Source organism: Cyprinodon tularosa, unplaced genomic scaffold, assembly GCF_016077235.1.
Source record: "Cyprinodon tularosa strain WSP-4 unplaced genomic scaffold, ASM1607723v1 ctg520, whole genome shotgun sequence".
Lineage (NCBI taxonomy): Eukaryota > Metazoa > Chordata > Actinopteri > Cyprinodontiformes > Cyprinodontidae > Cyprinodon > Cyprinodon tularosa.
In genome coordinates this window covers 188,439-209,274 of record NW_024039253.1, presented here as the reverse complement: position 1 = coordinate 209,274, position 20,836 = coordinate 188,439, and the positions used below count along the sequence as shown (strand labels likewise).

Here is a 20,836-nt window from a genome sequence, read left to right as displayed (position 1 = left end):
AACACACAAATATAATTGCTATTTGTCACAGAGTCTTCAGTGACTGCGCCACACTGGGACCACGCGACGGAGTGCCTGAAGAGAACAGTAGCTCAGGGGTGTGAGGGGGGGGGCTGTATGTAAAACTGAGTATTCTGTATAAACACCTCGCTTTTGGCACTGAAAAATAGGACCTACAGGAAGGAGCCGGAAACTGCACCGAAAACAGAGAGAGGAGAGAAAAGAAGAAAAGGCCCTCTGTATGTTTTTCACACGCGCACGCTTATCAGGGTGAAATATGCATACATGCATGGACGCATACATGTCAACTGAAACAAAGCTGTATAAACAAGCATTCTAAAATAGTTCCGAGCATGAAAATAGACCACAAAAGGTCAAACAGGGAGGTATGAAGATTCTCATTTGCACAGCACTGCATCAGGTAAAGGCATTGAGCAGATTGAACAATCACAGCAGCTTCACGGTTCTAATGCTTGGTCCTTTTTAATATTAATGCCCCTGAGACAGGGAGAACCAGGCGAAAGGTGTTTGCTCAGGCTTATTAGAATGCCCATCATAGACAGCATACAGTTATTCAAATGTCACATCAGTCCCTCCAAATAAAACACCCCCATTCCGATCTTGTAGTCATCTACTAATAGCCGTTATTACACAGCGCTACGAGTTTGTGAGTTTACACTGAATAGAATATGTGAGCATCTTTAGTTTTACTTAGGACGCACAGAGGCCCTGCATCTTGTTTATCTTTTTATGCCCCGCATTAAAAAAAAACATGTATATTTTCTGCCTCAATGGCCCTGTACCTGTATGATTGAAATGCTAATTTGCAAATGTGCAATGACCTAGACAGACTCCTCTTACCACCCTGCCTCCATTCGCTGCCAAAACAGCCTGAGGTATCATCTCTCCTCCTAACAAACAGTGGTGTGGAAAAACCCCTGCTTTCAATCCAAAGGGATACATTTTCTCATTAGAAATTATACATCTTCCCCAGTCATATTTATAGACGCAAAACCAAGGGAATTACGCAGCAGAGAGAGCTGGGGGGACACACAGAGAGAGGAAAATAGTGCAATGAATGTTATTACAAAAGGGCTCTGATTGTAATTTTCCTTGGGCGTATCAAAGCCTCGTTTACTGTCTGACCTTCTCAACTCCAAGACAAGGACTTTCTTTATTTTTTTGAACAAAAAAGGGTTTTTCTTGCTACAAAAAAAATGCACTCATAGAGAAACATTTAAGTGTCCCATGAAAATTAAAAAGTATAAATGCACCAAATTAATGGAATGGGCGGATTTTCTACTTATTTTTATTTACCAACTCCATACTGTCATAGTTGCTTTTAATGGAGTAGAAAAAAGCTTAGTTAGAATGCTTTTCATACTTATAAATATAAAAAAGTGCAATGAGGGGAACCAAATGAGTTGTAAAAAGGTACTATAACAGATGCTTTTTTTTAAAGAAAGTTCACAAACAGCTGACTTCTTTGACTCATCTGATTTTTTCATGACAAGAAGACGGAAATAAGTAATAATCCACCTGTTCCTGTGACAAATATCTTCTTTTTTGCCATTCAGTTTAAACAAAAACATTTATAGATACCAAGAACGTATCATATAAGAAATAAGGAAGCAACATGTGATGCAGTAAACTATGGATGTAACTCTATGATGAAGACTTAACAGACAAAGTCTAATAACAATCCTGGTGTGAAAACTAAGAGCACCAAAGCTAGCAGGTTACAGCCAGAATGCTTATCATGCTTCAAACAAAACAACTTTAAAACTTCTATTTAATTTTTTTTATTCTATATTTGAGAGATGAGGCGCAGGTCCTACATGTTTGAATATTTTTATACCTAAACCTCCTCTTGCCGCCAGGTGATTTCACCTAAATAGAATACATTGATGATGATGACAGATGGCCGCTCAAACTGAGCCTGGTTCTGCTGGAGGTTTCTTCCTGTTAAAATGAAGTTTTTCCTCTCCACTGTCGCTACAAGCATACTTAGTGTGAGGGATTGCTGAAGAGTCAATGAGTTGATGCAATCAACTGGTTTTCCTTAGATAGAAAACTTTGAATCAATTTGACTGTATGATCTGGTGAACTCTAAAGTGCCTTTAGATGACGTGTTGTGAATTGGCGCTATATAAATAAATGGAATTGAATTTATCCACTACCATTCAAGGAGTAAACTTGTTTCCCTCGTAATGGTATAGTGGTTATGACAGGCTTTGATGGGCCATTTTGATATGTATCAGTTTTACTGAATACGTTTTTATAAAATCAAAAATACATCTTTGCCATGTCGGAATGAACATTTCAAACAAAATGGCATTCTTCATATCTGAAATAAACATTCTAGACGTCTAAAAAATGAACTTCAGATCTTCATATTCTTATTGTCAAATATGTATTACTTTAAGAAGGAAGAAATGTTTTTCAGATATTATACATACTCAGTCAAGTTGATAAATGTCTACTAAAAATGTGTAAATATTTCGAGATATATAAAATTTTAGTCTCATTGGTAGTAGGTTGAAGTATGAATGTGATTTTGACTAAAAAGAATCTTATTTAAGTGATGTGCAAATTGAAAAACAGAGGAAAGGGCTTTTAATATATGACTAAACAGCCTGCCATACAAACTAAACACCAATCTTCTCCAACGCCCTGCTGCTCTGTATTTATAAAAATATTCCCCTTGTTTTTTTATATTTATTCTGCTTTAAAATATCTAGTTGCAGTGGTATGAAATATGCACCTCCTCTTGCATGTTGTCATGGTGATTTGTCACTTTTCATACTTGTTTACATGTTAAAATCTGAGAGGACTGAAAACTCAGTTTCCAACGTTAGTTGAGTCTGAGTTTGTTAAACCAGCTTTGTAAAACTTGTCTATGTACATAACACCGGTTATTTTATTTTTTTTCAAATAGAGATAGAAAGCTCCTTACTATAAATTTACACATAAACAAAAAGCTTGACTTTTACATGTTAAATAATTTCGTTATGCACTATACTATAACTCTGCCTAATTGGAAAAAAGAAATGGTGCAGAAAACTGTGATCAGTGTCTTTGTTTTTTTTTTTTTAAAGGGAAATTATTCGATTAATATCTGTGTGCAATTGTCATATTAGGAATAAATGGTGCTAAACTGTCAGCCTGAAAAGTGGCATTAAATAGAAAAATGATATCGTTAGGACAGTTAGGTCAATCTACAATCTGACTGAGTTTGAGCCATTTTTAAAGGAAATTCTAACATTGCAGCAAAAGAGGGTGGTACAAAATAGAGCTAAAACAATGAATTGGACTAACCACGGTTAATTGATTATTCAAATAACCAAATACTAATTTATACTGCAAAAAAATTAAATCTCAATACGTCATTTTTTTCTTAAAATAAGTGCATTTTTTCTTGAAGTGAGGAGGTAAGTGAGACACTTTGCCAATGGAACAAGACAATTTACATTTAAAGTAAGAAACAAAACAATTGCATGTCTTATTTCAATTACATATTATCTAATTATCTTATATTAAAGTCATAGGGAAGTCATATTTAAATTTCAAATCAGGCAAAACATGTATATCAATGTACTCTTTATCAGACCATATTGTCCCAAAAGTTAGAAAATTTCTATTTTTAAAAAAATCCTCTTAATTTGCATTTTCTTTTTTTTTTTCGTTATCTTCTGCAGGCCAGTTAAGTTATACGTCAATTTGTATACCTAAATTCGGCCAATCATATATCAAAGGTCATCTGTCAATCAATTTTTCCGGTCATAGCATCTTCATTCATATGTCGCAGCTAATATACGCAACGGTTGAAATAAGGAATAGGAATAGTTTACTTTCCCATTAAGTTACGTCCCAGATTTAATGGGGATGGACGTCTGTGTCTTTGGCAGGCGTAGAGCTAACAGAACTTGCAGCGTTGCGAGGCAAGGGCTCAAACATGTACGGCCGTAAGCCTTCTACACCAAACCAAGCTTCTGCCCCCCTGGCGTCCTCTTCCACAACATCTTCGTCCCCGGTTTCTGTGTGCAATTGTCATATTAGGAATAAATGGTGCTAAACTGTCAGCCTGAAAAGTGGCATTAAATAGAAAAATGATATCGTTAGGACAGTTAGGTCAGTTGTCTCATCTACAGATTTCCCGCCAACTCCATGACGACCTGACACAGGTTAACAGAAATGTCACTTGTTCCAAAAGACAAGCACACACGCAAAAAAAAAAAAAAGATTTCGGACATCAACCTGCAATCCTTCCCCTGTCAGTTCATTTACAGCCACACACTGTTTTGTATTTATTCTAGATAAAATGATGATGTTCAGATGATGATGACTGCTACGGAAAGCTAAATTACCTGCTCTGATATTGGATCATCATCAGCAGAAATGACGTGCTGGGTGTGTTTGTGATAGCAAGCCACCGAACTCTATTAACTGTCTTCACCTGTCAGGGCTGATCATGCTGCTCTGCATCTCATTTAAACAGGAAACATCACCTGTCGTCTGCTTTCCTCTGCCGCTCTGGATCACTCCGGGGGACTTGGTTTAAACGGTTTTAAGTAGCCACAAAATCACATCCCAACCTTGTTTTAGTTCCTGTAACACTTATTTATTTTTGACTTATCCGGCATACTGGGGGAAGTGACACTTCCTTTACTTGTAGTGCAGCTGCTGCCTCTACCCAACACAAAGAGAGAAGGCATGTCAGGGATTTACTAATTTCAAATTTTGCTGCTGATTAAGTGGAAAAAATAACCCCCTTGGACCTTGTTCTGCTTAATTACATTTAACGGCAGCAAAGGCATCTTGAAAAAGGAGAGCTTGATTTGGCTAAATGAACCTTTCAGCACAAGTGGTAAGGTGTGCGTGCTGGGAAAAGGGGTGGAACGGGCTATCATACACGGGTTAGGGTGGGGTGTCATCAATTATTCTTTGATTTCAAAAATGGAATATTCTCATAAGATTAATATGTCTGACTGCTATCTAAATCACCAAATCGCCTAATGAAAGGCAGTTTTCCTTTTATTTTAAATTTGTTAGGCTAAGCCATTTACATCCCAATCCCCTCAGGAAAATCTCCTGCGACTGAAGTCTGTTCTCCACTGTTGTCTAAAAATGGCAAGTTGGTCATTTGAGCCTTGCTTATGCAACATGAAGCACACGGTATTTACCAATCTTGAACCTTTTCACATCATACCAAGTTATCTGAATTTCATGTGATAACTTCATGAGAGCATTTCATTAGACTTAGACTTAGACTTAGACTTCTTTATTTGTCATTTTGTATGCACAGGGTGCATACAGAACGAAATTGCGTTACATACAGCTTATGAACGTTGCATTGATATTTCAAATGGCACGAGTTATAGAAAAATACAAAAAGTGCAGCAGTGTCATTTCAGAAAATAATGGACTTGCTAAAAGCAAAGGAAATACAAATCTGGACAGTATGGTAGATAATTATCGTTTTTGCCATTTACTTAAATATTCCTAAATATAATACATCTTAATTAATAGTCTTTATAATGTTTTTATGTCTTCAGTTTGCTATAAGCCATATAAGAGTAGGAGGGTGTTGCTGGGTTATTCCAAATGTTAAGTCAGATTAAATCTCCTTAAAGTCAAAAAGTTTGACTGAGTCTGGATACTGAGTCATAGGAAGGAAGGAAGGAAGGAAGGAAGGAAGGAAGGAAGGAAGGAAGGAAGGAAGGAAGGAAGGAAGGAAGGAAGGAAGGAAGGAAGGAAGGAAGGAAGTTCACCTAAACTTCAGACATAATAATCATCTTTTTATTGTTTTATTTTTTTTATTACTCCTAATTTTCTTTATTATATTGTCATTTTGAAATCTCTATAAATGCTTAAATACTCTGAATAATAAAAAAAAAAAGGGTGACAGAATACAATAAAAAATTTAATTCTTAGCCCACTGGTAAGTTGTGCTGTTTTCAGAAGACGCTGTGGACTCCATGAGTCCCCTGAAGGCACCACACTGGTGACCCCTGGTTTAGATTATGGAATGGTTGAAATGATTGAATATCTCAGTCATTACAGAATTTAGGTCTCTAAAGACTTTAAACTGTGACTGCAACACAAGTATAGAATCTATAAATAACTAAAAATAACTATTTTGTGTTTTAAGTATCTCATCAAATCTTAATGCAGCTCTTGCTTTACAAAGTCTAAGTTGAACTCAAGAAGCTTTTTAAGTAGATTACTGGGTTTTTCTTTTCCAGATCTGCACATACTTCTTTGATTTAGATCTTAAACGGTCAGCCACCAAGATAAGTTTTGACATGATTCAGAGCAGGCCTGAGGTTGCTGCCATGCTTCATATTCCCCCCAAAAAAGTGTTCCACCCCCTTTTGTGACGATTCAAACAAAACTTGGAGAGAGGAGAAAGAAGGGAAAGGGAGGGAAGGAGAATCAAGGGCCATATTCGCAGTTTCAGTTACATCTGTGACTCGGTTTTTCCACACAGCTACAAATACTCCTTTAGGGAGGGAAGCTTGCTGTTTTTTTGAAATTCAATGGAAGTTAAGCTTGCACTGTGTCATATGCACACAGGGATCAAAAAGAACAACAAATTAAACAGTATTCGGGAAGTCAGAGATGGGCAAAAAAATATTCCACCAAGGTCGCTCTCTGGGTCAGAAAGGTGTCAGACAGTCTATCAAAATATCCCCACACCCAGTTCCTTTATTTGCTCTTTATCAATCTCAGCATTAACCCTCTACTAATGGGACAGCTGTGGGTCAGTGCCTCACATCTTAGAGATGCCAATCAAGACCTTAAGCTAAGAGATCAGCCTTTGGGACAGAGGTGCTCGTCTGCCTCTGAGTGGCTTTTAAAACACAGAGACGCCTGTATTGATTTTAGCTCTAGCCTGAAAGAGAAAACGGGGGTGGGTGGGTGGCAGTGGTGCTAGTGTCAGCTGTAGCTGTGTGTGTCTGGACGGCAGCCAGCCTATGGTCCCTGGTCACCCTTCAGTGATCAGAGGACGGAGGTGGGGGTCTCTCCGAATGACCTAACAGAGAGGCGCTGAACCTGCAAACATGGAGGGGCCACGGAGTTGGAAGCTCAGGGGTTTCGGGGCGTTGGGGGGGAGGCATCAGCAGAGATCTCATAATAGAAAAAGGTTTTAACCTTAATGTTGGAGCCAAAACCCTATTAGGGGCCAAGTAATACCCCCTGTGCTGCTGTCATTTCAACTAGTTGATTTTTTTTTTTCATCCCCACATACAAGTGGGTTATGGAAGGCACTGATATTGTCCTATGTGGCGAACAAAAAACTTGTGGTTTATGCTTAAGAATTTCAATTGTATATATTTTTACTTTTAAAATATATGCAACAATTGGACAGACCTGATCTTAAAAATGTGCAGAGGTTTGATCTTCCAGCAGGACAACAACCCTCTACATATAGCCTGAAATGGATTCCAGACCAAAATCAACACCAGCACGTGAACATTTATCTTCACCCTCCCTACAATCTGACTGAGTTTGAGCCATTTTTAAAGGAAATTCTAACATTGCAGCAAAAGAGGGTGGTACAAAATAGAGCTAAAACAATGAATTGGACTAACCACGGTTAATTGATTATTCAAATAACCAAATACTAATTTATACTGCAAAAAAATTAAATCTCAATACGTCATTTTTTTCTTAAAATAAGTGCATTTTTTCTTGAAGTGAGGAGGTAAGTGAGACACTTTGCCAATGGAACAAGACAATTTACATTTAAAGTAAGAAACAAAACAATTGCATGTCTTATTTCAATTACATATTATCTAATTATCTTATATTAAAGTCATAGGGAAGTCATATTTAAATTTCAAATCAGGCAAAACATGTATATCAATGTACTCTTTATCAGACCATATTGTCCCAAAAGTTAGAAAATTTCTATTTTTAAAAAAATCCTCTTAATTTGCATTTTCTTTTTTTTTTTCGTTATCTTCTGCAGGCCAGTTAAGTTATACGTCAATTTGTATACCTAAATTCGGCCAATCATATATCAAAGGTCATCTGTCAATCAATTTTTCCGGTCATAGCATCTTCATTCATATGTCGCAGCTAATATACGCAACGGTTGAAATAAGGAATAGGAATAGTTTACTTTCCCATTAAGTTACGTCCCAGATTTAATGGGGATGGACGTCTGTGTCTTTGGCAGGCGTAGAGCTAACAGAACTTGCAGCGTTGCGAGGCAAGGGCTCAAACATGTACGGCCGTAAGCCTTCTACACCAAACCAAGCTTCTGCCCCCCTGGCGTCCTCTTCCACAACATCTTCGTCCCCGGTTTTCTCAACTAAATAAAAAATGTATCACAGAGGAGAGTCATCCACGACCTCCGACACAAAACTCTCCTCCTCTTGCATATTTCCGCTGTCCATAGCGTTCCTTGACAGTGTCGTTGCTAAGTGCTACTTGGTCTGAATGTAATTTCCCATTGGGAACCTACTAGCACTAATTTGCTAACTGGTTAGCAAGATGCTTCCGAGACACCAGCCACAACCAAACTGCTTGCAAACCTTCCGCCACAACAATCCCGCCCCTTGATAATCGACCAATCACATTCACTTTATTCACTCGTGTAAAGTCGGGCAGCACTCGGGAGAATCCACTGGCAGATCATCTTATTTACCTGCTCAAATTAAGGGTAAACACACCTAATTTAAGAATTTTTTTCTTATTTCTAGATCTTTTTTGCCGGCACTTTGCATTTCAGATGAAAAATGTCCATTGTGGTTGAATATATCCTATCCAGAACTCCTAAAGTAGCATAGTTTTAGCTTTAGCAGGTTTAAATTCTGTATAAAATCCTCTATAAGGCCTTTTTAGGTATCGGATTATTAATTGCAAAAAAAGATTAACTAATTAACACATTAATGCAATAGACTCATAGGGGAAAGAAAGCAACCACACTGTCCGAACTTTCATTTACACATCCGCCACACTTTGTGATGGTTTACGGAAGTGGATGAACGTACAAAAAAGTTTAAAAGGGTATGTATACTTTTGACTGTCAGCCATTTTGAATCTAAATGGGTCCTCCAAAAGAAGAAAAATAGAAAATAGCTCCTTAATGATGAAAATCCATATGTTTACCCTTTTATCTAATGTGCACTTAAAAGACTGCGGTCCATGAATTGCGGCATGCATATCTAATTAATTGGCTCAACTACTTTGGGTATCTTAAAGGAAAAAAAATATGAATAGTCTTGGGCACTTTGAGTAAAATATGCTAATTAACGCACTTGAAATTTCCCATATGAAATCTATCTGCAGCAAGACAATGAGAAAATAATTACAACAGAGGTAGAATTACAATGACCGTTTTAATCAACCCCTGCACTAGCATTTCACCCTATTTATACAGTTTTTGATTCCATGACCCACTGGTAAGTAATCACTTGAAAATTACGGTGCAGTTTATAATAGGCCTTTGCTTCAGAGGCAGTATTTCTGCAAAGACAGGGCTCTGGGGATTACAATAAAGATATGAATCTTGCAAAACAACAATCAGCACGCAGCTCTAATAACTGGCAGAAAGACTCACAAAAAAGCAAACTGACATGAGGTTAAAAGTCTTTAAGTACTCCAGGCACTTTTCAAACCGCATAAGATGATGTGTGGGGTTCAAATCCACACTAGATGAACATGTGTCTAATTAAATGCTGTATTTACAAAGTCAGGTAAAACTGTGCAAACCCATACGACTAAATCCTTTCTCTTTCTGTGATTTAAACTCATTTCCAAAAGGCAATCTCTTCTTAAATGATCAGAAAGTTTTATTTGTACCACCAATGAGCAGATTCTGAGATTCACACAAAGATCAGGCATTCAATTCAAAAGAGAGTGGTAATAGTTGACCTTTCTCCATCATTAAAGTTACACTAACAAAAAAATATAAGGTCACTTTTATCTACCAAAGAAATTAAAAACTATAATGCAATCTGGTGAATATTGTGATGATAAAACCCTAAAAACCTGCTGACTTATTCTGAGGTGGTGGCTGAAGAGGATAGGCACTGTTTGCACAGATATCAGCCGCTTGAAAGTCCAGAACCGACTGTTGAGGAATGTCTGTCTGTCTCCCCACAGGAATTCTCCCACCTCACCCTGGATGGCAAATCTACCGAGACTCTACCCTCTGAGAAAAGCAATGAAGGCTACTGTCTAACAAACCAGAAACAATATCTTTCACGGACATTTCTTCCTGGGAAAACTTTGATAATTTTCTAACATCCAGAGTCCCTTTAGACCATTTTAATGTACTTATAATTTGTAGTTGTATCAAATACAGTTCTATGAAAATGCATGGCATAAATGATGGATGAGAAAAAGTAAAGATAATGGGCAGGAGTGCACAATACTGCTAATGTAAGCAGCTGCACTATTGTTAAATACTTTGATGCCCGTAATGATTGAGATTTCATCTGTGTGGTGTCTCTGCTACTATCAGAACAGAAGGAAAGAAGGGTAATCATGAATTTGAATTGATAGACGAATGCATAAAATAAAATAAAATAAAATGGCTTAAATCTGTCTCTACAAATTCCGGTGACTGCATCTATTTCAAATGACTACCATTTTGGGAATTATGCAACCGCTGCCAATTCTAGGTACTGGTTTACAACAAGGCCCGAGTGATGTAATGGTGGACTTGTCAAAACAGTGTTATCAGGAATGAAATAGGATCGTCGGTGTTATCAAAACAGCATAATGGGCTTCCTCTTGTAGAGAAAACTCACAGTCTAGATACAGTACACAAGCTCTAAATCAGACAGCCGGGGGGAAAAGAAAAGCGCGAAGACTGAGACGTAGGCAGGCAGATGATTTCTTATTGATTTCCTGTTTCTGTGCTGGAAAGGGCTCTCAATTACCCCTGGCAGCAAGCGGAGGTCCCCCCTCGACACAGCTAAACTACAGTGGGCCCATGGGAGTCCATGATATAAATAAGGTAAGTTAACTTGGCCAAAATGGATTTTCAACATAGGGGGATAAAATCAATTACAACCAAAAAGTGATGTCAAAAACTTTAAACTAAACTTGAACTTTAACAGAACACATTAACAGCTTATATATATATATATATATATATATATATATATATATATATATATATATATATATATATATATATATATATATATATATATATATATAAATAAAATAAGTTACTACTAGTAATTACGCTTAATGAAAAACACGAAAAATAAAGGGGATTGAGGAAAATTTGCACTCTGTAAAAGTTAACAACTGTGAAACAAAAGGGAACTGTTGTCAGGAACAGTAATAATGAAAACAAGATCCTTATTACTGCAGCAATCAGCTGCTATTAGCTCATGTTGACACATTTCACTCCTCTCAGGAACAATGAGGCACGCGTACACAAAGCCTTTTAGTCGCGGTTCACTCTGTGACCTGCAATCTATATCTTTGCATGGAGTGGAATTACCATGCAACAAGGTTTAATTAGAACTGCTTCTAAATCAATGCCAAATTGCTGTTTAGTACAACCTTGCTGTGCTCCACATTTGCATAAAACAATATGATTAGATCAGAGTCACAAGAAAGTTTTTATCCTGATCCAGAAAAAATGTTTAGAGAGTCAATAAAGCATGTGATAATAGTAGTATGAAGCATTTCTGGAGCAGACTATGGTCTCTATACATTATTACCCATTTGTGATTATGTACATATGGAGGGATCATTTGCACAGTAGGAGAATATAATTCTTTTTCTCTTTTCTTCATACAAATGCAAACCTGGAAAATACTTCAACGAAAATGAAATACTTTCCCAGACTGCATACAAACCGTGCGAAGAGGTAAATATTTAGCAAAGGGGTAAAGAAACTGCATGTGGAACTCAATCAGTACACGAGGACAGCCAATACCACAAACCGGATTTCCCTTCTTCCAAAACATGTGGCAGAGGTTTTGGAGGAAGTAACAATGGCTGAAGGAGCCAAGTTTTGGTCATAACGTCATAATAAAACAGCAGGCATATTACACTCATATACCAGGAAACCAAGCAGATATCTACTGCACGTACTGTATTCCTGTAATTGGAAACAGTGAAGCTAATATTTTAGCTGCCTACTTGACCCTGACAGGGCAACAGTATGATAACAGCTATTCTTGAGAGGGAGAAATCTGCCATTAGAAATAAAATGGATTGAAATTAAAGCAAAAAAAAAGCAACCTAAAGCTGATCTGACATGTTAATGACTTTAACTCTCTTCCATTAAACGTTGTTGTTTCTCCTTGAGACAAAAAATAGCATAAAGATATTCTGCCAGTCGGCCACAGTTTTTCCAAGGTTATTAAAACTTACTCCTCACAGGCTTGTAATAATGATCCTTCTCTTCTGTCACGTGATTTTGTCCTTCAGCTGGTGGTTTCTTGGGGCACGGCGCTCTTCCTGATGATTCACTGTCACAAGCATCTGGAAGGGGAGTAAGGGGGGGGGGGGTCACAGGAAGTTGATATTAAATATGGTTTCAAAGGAAATATATAACTTGCTGCAGCTACCGGGGTGGTCAGAAGTTTAAATGCAGCCATCATGGACATGGATCTTGCTTTGCTTTGCTTTAAGGTTGTGTGTTGGTAAGGTTCATAATGAAATTTTAGAACTCATCTTTTTTTTAAGGAACTATAGCACTATAAATAAACCCCAACAGATATATAGTTTTAGTTTATTTATTTTTTTCTCTCCACTAACTTCTAACAAATAAAAGGTTAAATATATTATCACTCTTTATGGCATAAAAGGTAGAATTGATTTCAACATCTTGGTTAAGTGGCCCAATTTGAGGATAGACATTCAAATTTAAGGGTCTTAAACTGTCAACCACAGTGGTGCAGACATTATGATGTGGGTCATTTTGCTGCACATGGTAATGGTCTATTAGAGATATGGGCAATTCGAGTTCCTGAGGGCTGGTGTTCTGTCAGCTCAGCATACCACGTCAGGCCAACATACCCATAATAATACGCATACGCAACTCGTCAGATTTGTATATGCATTTGCAAACGCATTGGCTAGTTTGACACTATAAGTGTCAGATCAGCATACCCCGTCAGGCCAGCATCCCCAGGTTAGGGTTCCAGTTTGTGGGGGTGCCATCATTTCTCTGTCGGCCTGGAAGGCCTCTTCCTGGTTTCAACTAACCACACCTGCAGCTTGTTGGTCATTACCATCTGAGGAGTATATGAGCAGCGGAATGTCCCCATCTCCTTGCCAGAGTGTTAGCCAGTATTGGGTACTCTAGCCCCTCTGAGTTTAGCCGAGTCTAACCTTTGAGTTTTTGTTTCTCTTAGTCCTCTACTACAAACCTTTTGTCTCTCTTGTGATTTCCGGCAGGAATATCTCCTGATCAACTGGATAAGCCTGGACCTTCAAGCCTTGGAAGGAATTTGTTCGTCTCTCTGAGAGAAAGAAACTATTCACCTCATCAGTACGCAGTCCACTTCAGGAAAGCTTGTGACAGTCTGCTCTGCTGCTCCTCTGGACCACCATAAGTCTGCCTGTCTGCCCTCCAGCAAGTATTCTCCTAATCTGAACAAGCCCCCCCACAAACAGGAACCAAGGAGAAACCTCTAACCTCTACAGTGAGTCCTTATCGGGCTATGATTCAGTATTGACCTGTTTTTTCCAACGGACCTTGAACTCACCACTCTGATCTTCTCCTAGAGTTTCCGCTTCCGGTTCACCAGACCGCTGGATTTTCCCCAAGCTGTGAAAACCATTGTTTTGTCTTTCTGATCTCCCCACTTTTCAATAAACTGTTGAACTTTTTCCAAGCCTCTGAGTTTGCTTCTGCATGTGGGCTAAACATTTAAAACCCATCATGACAACCCGTAGTAATACCCATAGAGTGTCCTCTGTTTCTGCTCTCCTTACAGCCAATCACGCTGTTTTATTTCCTGATTTAGTTAGGTTATTGTTGTAGTTTTGTGCATAAAACAACAAAAAAAAGTCCTTCACTTGGTCCACTACTAACATTAGCTTAAAAAAATTTGTTGCAAGTCCGTTTGACAAGGATCTTATTAAAGAATGATCAGCATTTTAAGAATATCTCCAGGATTTTATACAAATTAACTTAGAAATGCTATTTCTAACATTTTCATTTTCATATATAACGTATGTGCAATCCCTGTAAAATTACATGATATAAAAAAATTAAATACACAACAAAATTATAAAGTAATTTGATCATGGAGTGAATTATTCTTTTAATGCCAACATTGAACAAGATTATATTACTTTTTTATGGGCTAACTACAACCTTGCTAGTAGTAGGCATCTTGCTCACATTTTATTCACTTCAATTAATCTTCCTACTGCTCCGCAAAGCTGCTGTATCCAAGATGACGTAATGTCCAAATCAATATCATCAATGGCTGGGCAAGAGGTGTGTTTTGTACACGTTTTGCAGATGGCTGCAGGTGCAGCTAGTCCCTTTTCTAATTACACTTTAAACACCTTAAACCTGTGACTATCCCTTTAGTTTTGTATGAAAAAACTATTTAATCACTACTTTCGGGGTTTTTTGAAGGGTATGAAGTCTGACAGCTCATCCATGCGCGCATGCGTATTACTATGGGTATGCTGGCCTGACGCGGTATGTTGAGCTGACAGAAACACCGGTATCCTGCAACTTTTAGATCAACCCTTGGTCCAACACACCTGAACCAAATGACAGAGTAACCTAGTCAGTTCCTCCAGAGTCCTCTCAATCATCTAATTACTTGATTCAGGTGTTTCGAAGAAAAAGGCACATCTAAAAGTTGCAGGATACCGGCCCTCAGGAACTGTAATTGTCCACCCCTGGTCTATTGCATAAAGTAGACAGAATAACAAATCACAGAAACGCTCTAAAATCAACAGCAAACCGTATAAGGTTCTAAACTTAGAGAGCAATAAACATATTTGCACCAAAAGTTAACATTCCCTGTTGGGTTAGTCATAATGGATATAAAAGCTGCATAACTTGAAGGTGCAAAAGGTCGCTCTGTTTTTTTGAAGCCAGCGAAAACAACCTCCTGGCAAACTGTGCGATATGGTGGGACGGTTAAGGTAAAAGTCCTTGCCAGAGCTCTGGATCTCATTTTCTCTCTCCCACTGCTCCCGGGTGCATTATACCTGCCAAGATTCTTTTTACTTTTATAAAGGCTGCATTCATTTGAATTGGAAAAGCATCCAAGCAAAAAAAAAAGAAAAGAAAAGAAAAAAGAACTGAACTGATAGCCATGCATAAATAACAGAAATGTGTCTCCTTAAGCGGCTTCCTAAGTTCAAAACTATGTCTTATTTATCGCATATTGTTACTTTGTTGTTAAACCAGGCCATTAAACGCTTTGATTAGCAGACCTGATGCAGCTTTGCTTCAGTTGCAACAACAATCCTGTTTATATAAGCAGTGCTGGATGAGTAACCAGAGGTTTGAGAGAGAAAAGAAATACCTCAGCTTGGCGTGGAAGTATGGTGAGATCAATTGCTGTATTTAGTGATCCCAGTTAACTAATCCATCTATTCCCAGCAGACCAAAGGCCACTGAGGGGGAAAATCTAGTGTCAACCATGAACAATCACCTAAAACAAAAATGGAATCCATTTAGCAACCCCATGCGATTGCTTATTTTATCCACCTTTTTTTATTCTTTCTTAAACAGCACTATAATGATGATCGGTTAATGGTTCGTTGCTTGTTTGAAGAAAAATGAAAAGCGGGTGTGGGGCTGAGCTTATTTTACATGTGATAATCTTAGGGGCAACTGGAAAGTTAATTAAAAACTATAATTGGCTGTGTGGTTACTGTTAATAGTCAGCAGGGTGTTTCCTCTAACTTTATTAAGGGAAAAAAAAAAGCACAAACATCAAGGCTTTGAGACAAGAACACAGATAATGTCTTTTACAAAAAATTGCCTTAAAGTATGAAAAATGTGATCCTAATGCTACTTTCATTCATGGCTTTTCTTCCTCACAGCTTCAACTTCAACAGGATGTTGCCTAATAAACCGAATATGTAATCATATATTTATAAGGCAGTTTTATCAGTAGACGCATTGAGGAAGAACTGGACATACACATCATGAACTATTTATGGGTTTCTTGCATTTTAGCTTCCAGCTAAAAGTGATCATGGGTTGGCCCTAAACAAACAGCACTCTGGGCAAGGCGGTCCATCTAAAACTTTTTTTTTAATAAAAATAAACAAAAGGAGAAAACAAATTAAATAAAACTCCAATTAGAACTTTAATTCAATGCAAAGTAACCTAATTTTCGGACTGATAAGTCATATTTCTTTACATGCGTTAAGCCTTTTTTATATCAGAATCTAACTTCAGCACCACTGGTTAGTATCCATGACCCCACTCTCCACTGACCTGCCATGGCTGCAAAGAACTAATTATGATTTTTTTTAAATAGATTTTTGTCTGCACATTTACTGGGTATTTGATCCTTTCTATTAACATTTAAAAATATATAACTGGCAAAAGTTTTGCAGTTTTCATATGAGACTCTGATCTGGAACCATTTTCTGTTCCTTATCTGTTCAAAAAACAAGACATTCTACAGTAAGATTAACCCTCCTTCAGGCCCAAAACAATTAGGAATGTCCTCCCTAACCCATAAATCCCTCAATCGCTATATAGAGCGGGGACTGTAAGCTGGACTTTATAGTGAACTCAGTTAACTGACCGTTCATATCTACATTTCGCTCCTTGTTGGTCATGTAACTCCGCCTCCCCGCACAGTGCATGCTCCATTCTTTGTTCTTTCCTGCCACCATACCAAATACCATGATGCTTTGAGAGGAGAGGTCTCGCAAAGCATTCTGGGATATATTTGGTCTTCTACTAACCATTGATGTACACTATTTTTCAAGGTGCATTGTGGGAAATTTCGAGTCCACTACTTTTTAATCCACTAGACGTTCATACACTCCTCCAAAATGGGGTAACTACTATATAGTGCCTTATGTAGTGGTTAGAGCGGACGTTCAGACACAGCCAGAGATGTATGCCAGTTTATATCCAAACTGCACCAAATCTAATTTTTTATAAAAAAAAAGTTTTTGTAATGTCTTGTTTTGATCCAATTACCTTCTTTATGTAAATTGTATGAACGATCCAAAAAAAAAAAGGTTTTAATTCTGACTTGCGTAAAGCTTCTAAACTAGCCGGCTATGTGTGGCAGAGAAATTATTATTGGTTCACTTTCATCATTCTCCTGCTTGTTGCATAATATTCTAGGGGTGTCCCGATAAAAGTTTTTGTTTCTTCCCGCTAGAATAAAATTGCAACTTTGACAATTGACAGATACTAATATTAATGCAAATTAAATATATATATATATATATATATATATATATATATATATATATATATATATATATACACTCACCGGCCACTTTATTAGGTACCCCATGCTAGTAACGGGTTGGACCCCCTTTTCCCTTCAGAACTGCCTCAATTCTTCGTGGCATAGATTCAACAAGGTGCTGGAAGCATTCCTCAGGGAGTTTGGTCCATATTGCCATGATGGCATCACACAGTTGCCGCAGATTTGTCGGCTGCACATCCATGATGCGAATCTCCCGTTCCACCACATCCCAAAGATGCTCTATTGGATTGAGATCTGGTGACTGTGGAGGCCATTTGAGTACAGTGAACTCATTGTCATGTTCAAGAAACCAGTCTGAGATGATTCCAGCTTTATGAAATGGCGCATTATCCTGCTGAAAGTAGCCATCAGAAGTTGGGTACATTGTGGTCATAAAGGGATGGACATGGTCAGCAACAATACTCAGGTAGGCTGTGGCGTTGTAACGATGCTCAATTGTTACCAAGGGGCCCAAAGAGTGCCAAGAAAATATTCCCCACACCATGACACCACCACCACCAGCCTGAACCGTTGATACAACGCAGGATGGATCCATGCTTTCATGTTGTAGACGCCAAATTCTGACCCTACCATACGAATGTCGCAGCAGAAATCGAGACTCATCAGACCAGGCAACGTTTTTCCAATCTTCTATTGTCCAATTTCGATGAGCTTGTGCAAATTGTAGCTTCAGTTTCCTGTTCTTAGCTGAAAGGAGTGGCACCCGGTGTGGTCTTCTGCTGCTGTAGCCCATCTGCCTCAAAGTTCCACGTACTGTGCGTTCAGAGATGCTCTTCTGCCCACCTTGGTTGTAACGGCTGGTTATTTGAGTCACTGTTGCCCTTCTATCAGCTGGAACCAGTCTGGCCATTCTCCTCTGACCTCTGGCATCAACAAGGCATTTCCGCCCACAGAACTGCCACTCACTGGATGTTTTTTCTTTTCCGGACCATTCTCTGTAAACCCTAGAGATGGTTGTGCGTGAAAATCCCAGTAGATCAGCAGTTTCTGAAATACTCAGACCAGCCCTTCTGGCACCAACAATCATGCCACGTTCAAAGTCACTCAAATCACCTTTCTTCCCCATACTGATGCTCGGTTTGAACTGCAGGAGATTGTCTTGACCATGTCTACATGCCTAAATGCACTGAGTTGCTGCCATGTGATTGGCTGCTTAGAAATTAAGTGTTAACAAGCAGTTGGACCGGTGTACCTAATAAAGTGGCCGGTGGGTGTATATGATTCTGATTACGGCTGCAACTAACAATTATTTTCCAAATCGATTAATCTATCAATTATCTTTTTGATTAATCGATTAATAATCGGATAGCAAAAGGTTTCTTAAAGTAGATCTTTTATGAAATTAACTCAGGTGAAACTAAAACATTTCCACTTGAGGAGTTCAGGATAGAGCATATTGACGGACAAAAAAGATTTTCCTCTTAAATACAAAATGTTTTTATATTTCTTTAAAATTTGTATTTAATTGCTGCTCTAATTGCTCCGTCAGCTAAACGCATGTTTTACAGTCTCAGTACGCTAGTTAATGATTAATCAATTACAAAATTAGTTGAAGATTATTTCAATAATCTATAATTGCAATTAATCCAATTAATTGTTTCAGCCCTAAATCCGATATTAATTTTGTGATTAATATCGGACCAATATCTGATATCAATATGGTATCAGGACACCCCTATAACATTCAATTGTAAAATTCAGCAAAATGTGTGGGTTTTTTTTAACTCATGTCTCTCCCTCTACACTATTATATTCTCAAAAAGGGTTTCAATGTAATTACGTACAAGTGATACTGAAAATTATGAAAGTGGTATTTCCATTTGATGGAGTTTACACAGTAGTTTAACTGTTATTTTATCAGTTATAACTTCAGTCATGTTGGTCCCTGAACTGATCACTGTGATCTCCCCTTCAGACTTTCCAGTTCCGGTTCACCAGTCCACTGATTTTCAGATCCAACTTCTTTTATTCATCTACAATTAATAAACCTGTTAAACTTTTTCTTTGGTCTCTGAGTGGTTCTTTGCATGTGGCTCAGAACGCTTAAACCAATCATGACAATATAAGTCTAGCTCCGAAAGAGGATGAATTCTGAACTAATCATCTCTAATTTTGGTATAGTGATGTGCATAATTAACCACAGCGTTTTTGTTGTCAAGTAATTGCTAATATATATAAAATAATTTTTTTTAATATTCTACTTTAGAGAAAAAAAATGGTAGGGGTGGCTACAGGGGTGACCATGGCCACCCCTGACCCCCCTTATCTAGCTCCGCCCCTGCCTGAGCCTTACTCCTTATACAGCATATGTATTTATAAAAAATAAAAAAAGGTTGCATGGAACCCTGCACTTAATTTTAACCCACTAAATATACGTCCAAAGCCGCTGATTAATGGGCTGTCTTGTGCTTTCTTACCGTGCGACCCTGACAGCAGGGGACTAGTCTCTTGCCGGGGGCCCTGTCCTGGCCCCACCGGCCATTCTGATGGATGGACAGTCTCCTTGGACATGAGACAGACGTCCTCTTCCAGAGGAGAAAAAAAATATAGAAACCACCAGAAGCAGCAGAAGTAGTTCCTCCCTTTTTTTCCCTCTCCCTTCAGCCCTCAGTCCTGCAAAAAGCAATAAGTCTCACAATCAGCGCAGAGCTGAAGACACAAAGCCAAACTATGGAAGTCATTCCTCAAACTGCGCATTCACGCGCACAGAAAAATGACGTCGAGCCGCTGTTAAACTTAGTGGAAATTTCCCTTCGTTTTTTTCTTCTTTTACATAAACCGTCCTGTAATACTTCACAAGCAGCCAATTTATTCACAACTTCTTTTTTTTGTTTCATAAAAAAGTAGAAAAGTTCAATCTTACGGCAGATTTACTGTTTGTATAATCCGACTTACCTTTCAAACATGACAACTCCCTCACTTCAGATCTGACTTATTCCCATCCTTCCTTCAACTGTTTCCTCAAAAAAGTCAGGCAGTAAAAATAAAACTTGAAGAATGGCTTTACAGACGAGAAACTTTTCCAATGTTAACTCTTAAAAAGTTCACAGTCCTAAATATCCCAGATGAGTTTTTGACGCTCTTATCCTACTGACGCCTTGGGCGCGCAGTTGCGCTAAGTTTACTCAGGTCTGAAACATTTTTCATCATATCCGGATTCCTGCAGCTCAGGGAGGAAAACAAAGCCCTCCCTGTTGATGTTTACCAAAATTTATGTTAGAAGAGAGAGAGAGGAAAAAACCGAGTTAAATAAATCTGCTTAATGGAAATTTCTTATACAAGGCTGTGGTATTTAACTCATTATACTTTGAAAATAAACATTTCAAGCCAATAGCGTTATTGGAATCCAGGACAAGACCTTATTACCTTTTTAACATTAAAAAAATATGGATATTGCTGGCAAAAAT

The 20,836-nt window shown here is 38.1% G+C and overlaps 1 protein-coding gene across 1 annotated transcript in view; it reads right to left on the bottom strand.

The window, feature by feature from the left end:
* Positions 1-20,590, bottom strand: part of mdfic (MyoD family inhibitor domain containing) — a 34,907-nt gene extending 14,317 nt beyond the window's left edge. Inside the window, exons 1-3 of the mRNA XM_038303936.1 lie at positions 20,325-20,590; positions 19,847-20,042; positions 12,355-12,465 (exon numbers count right to left, since the gene is read on the bottom strand). Of these exons, the coding sequence (XP_038159864.1) occupies positions 12,355-12,465; positions 19,847-19,940 (205 nt within the window). The 5' untranslated portion in view covers positions 19,941-20,042; positions 20,325-20,590. The remainder of the gene's footprint in view (positions 1-12,354; positions 12,466-19,846; positions 20,043-20,324) is intronic.
* Positions 20,591-20,836: the final 246 nt, after the last annotated feature.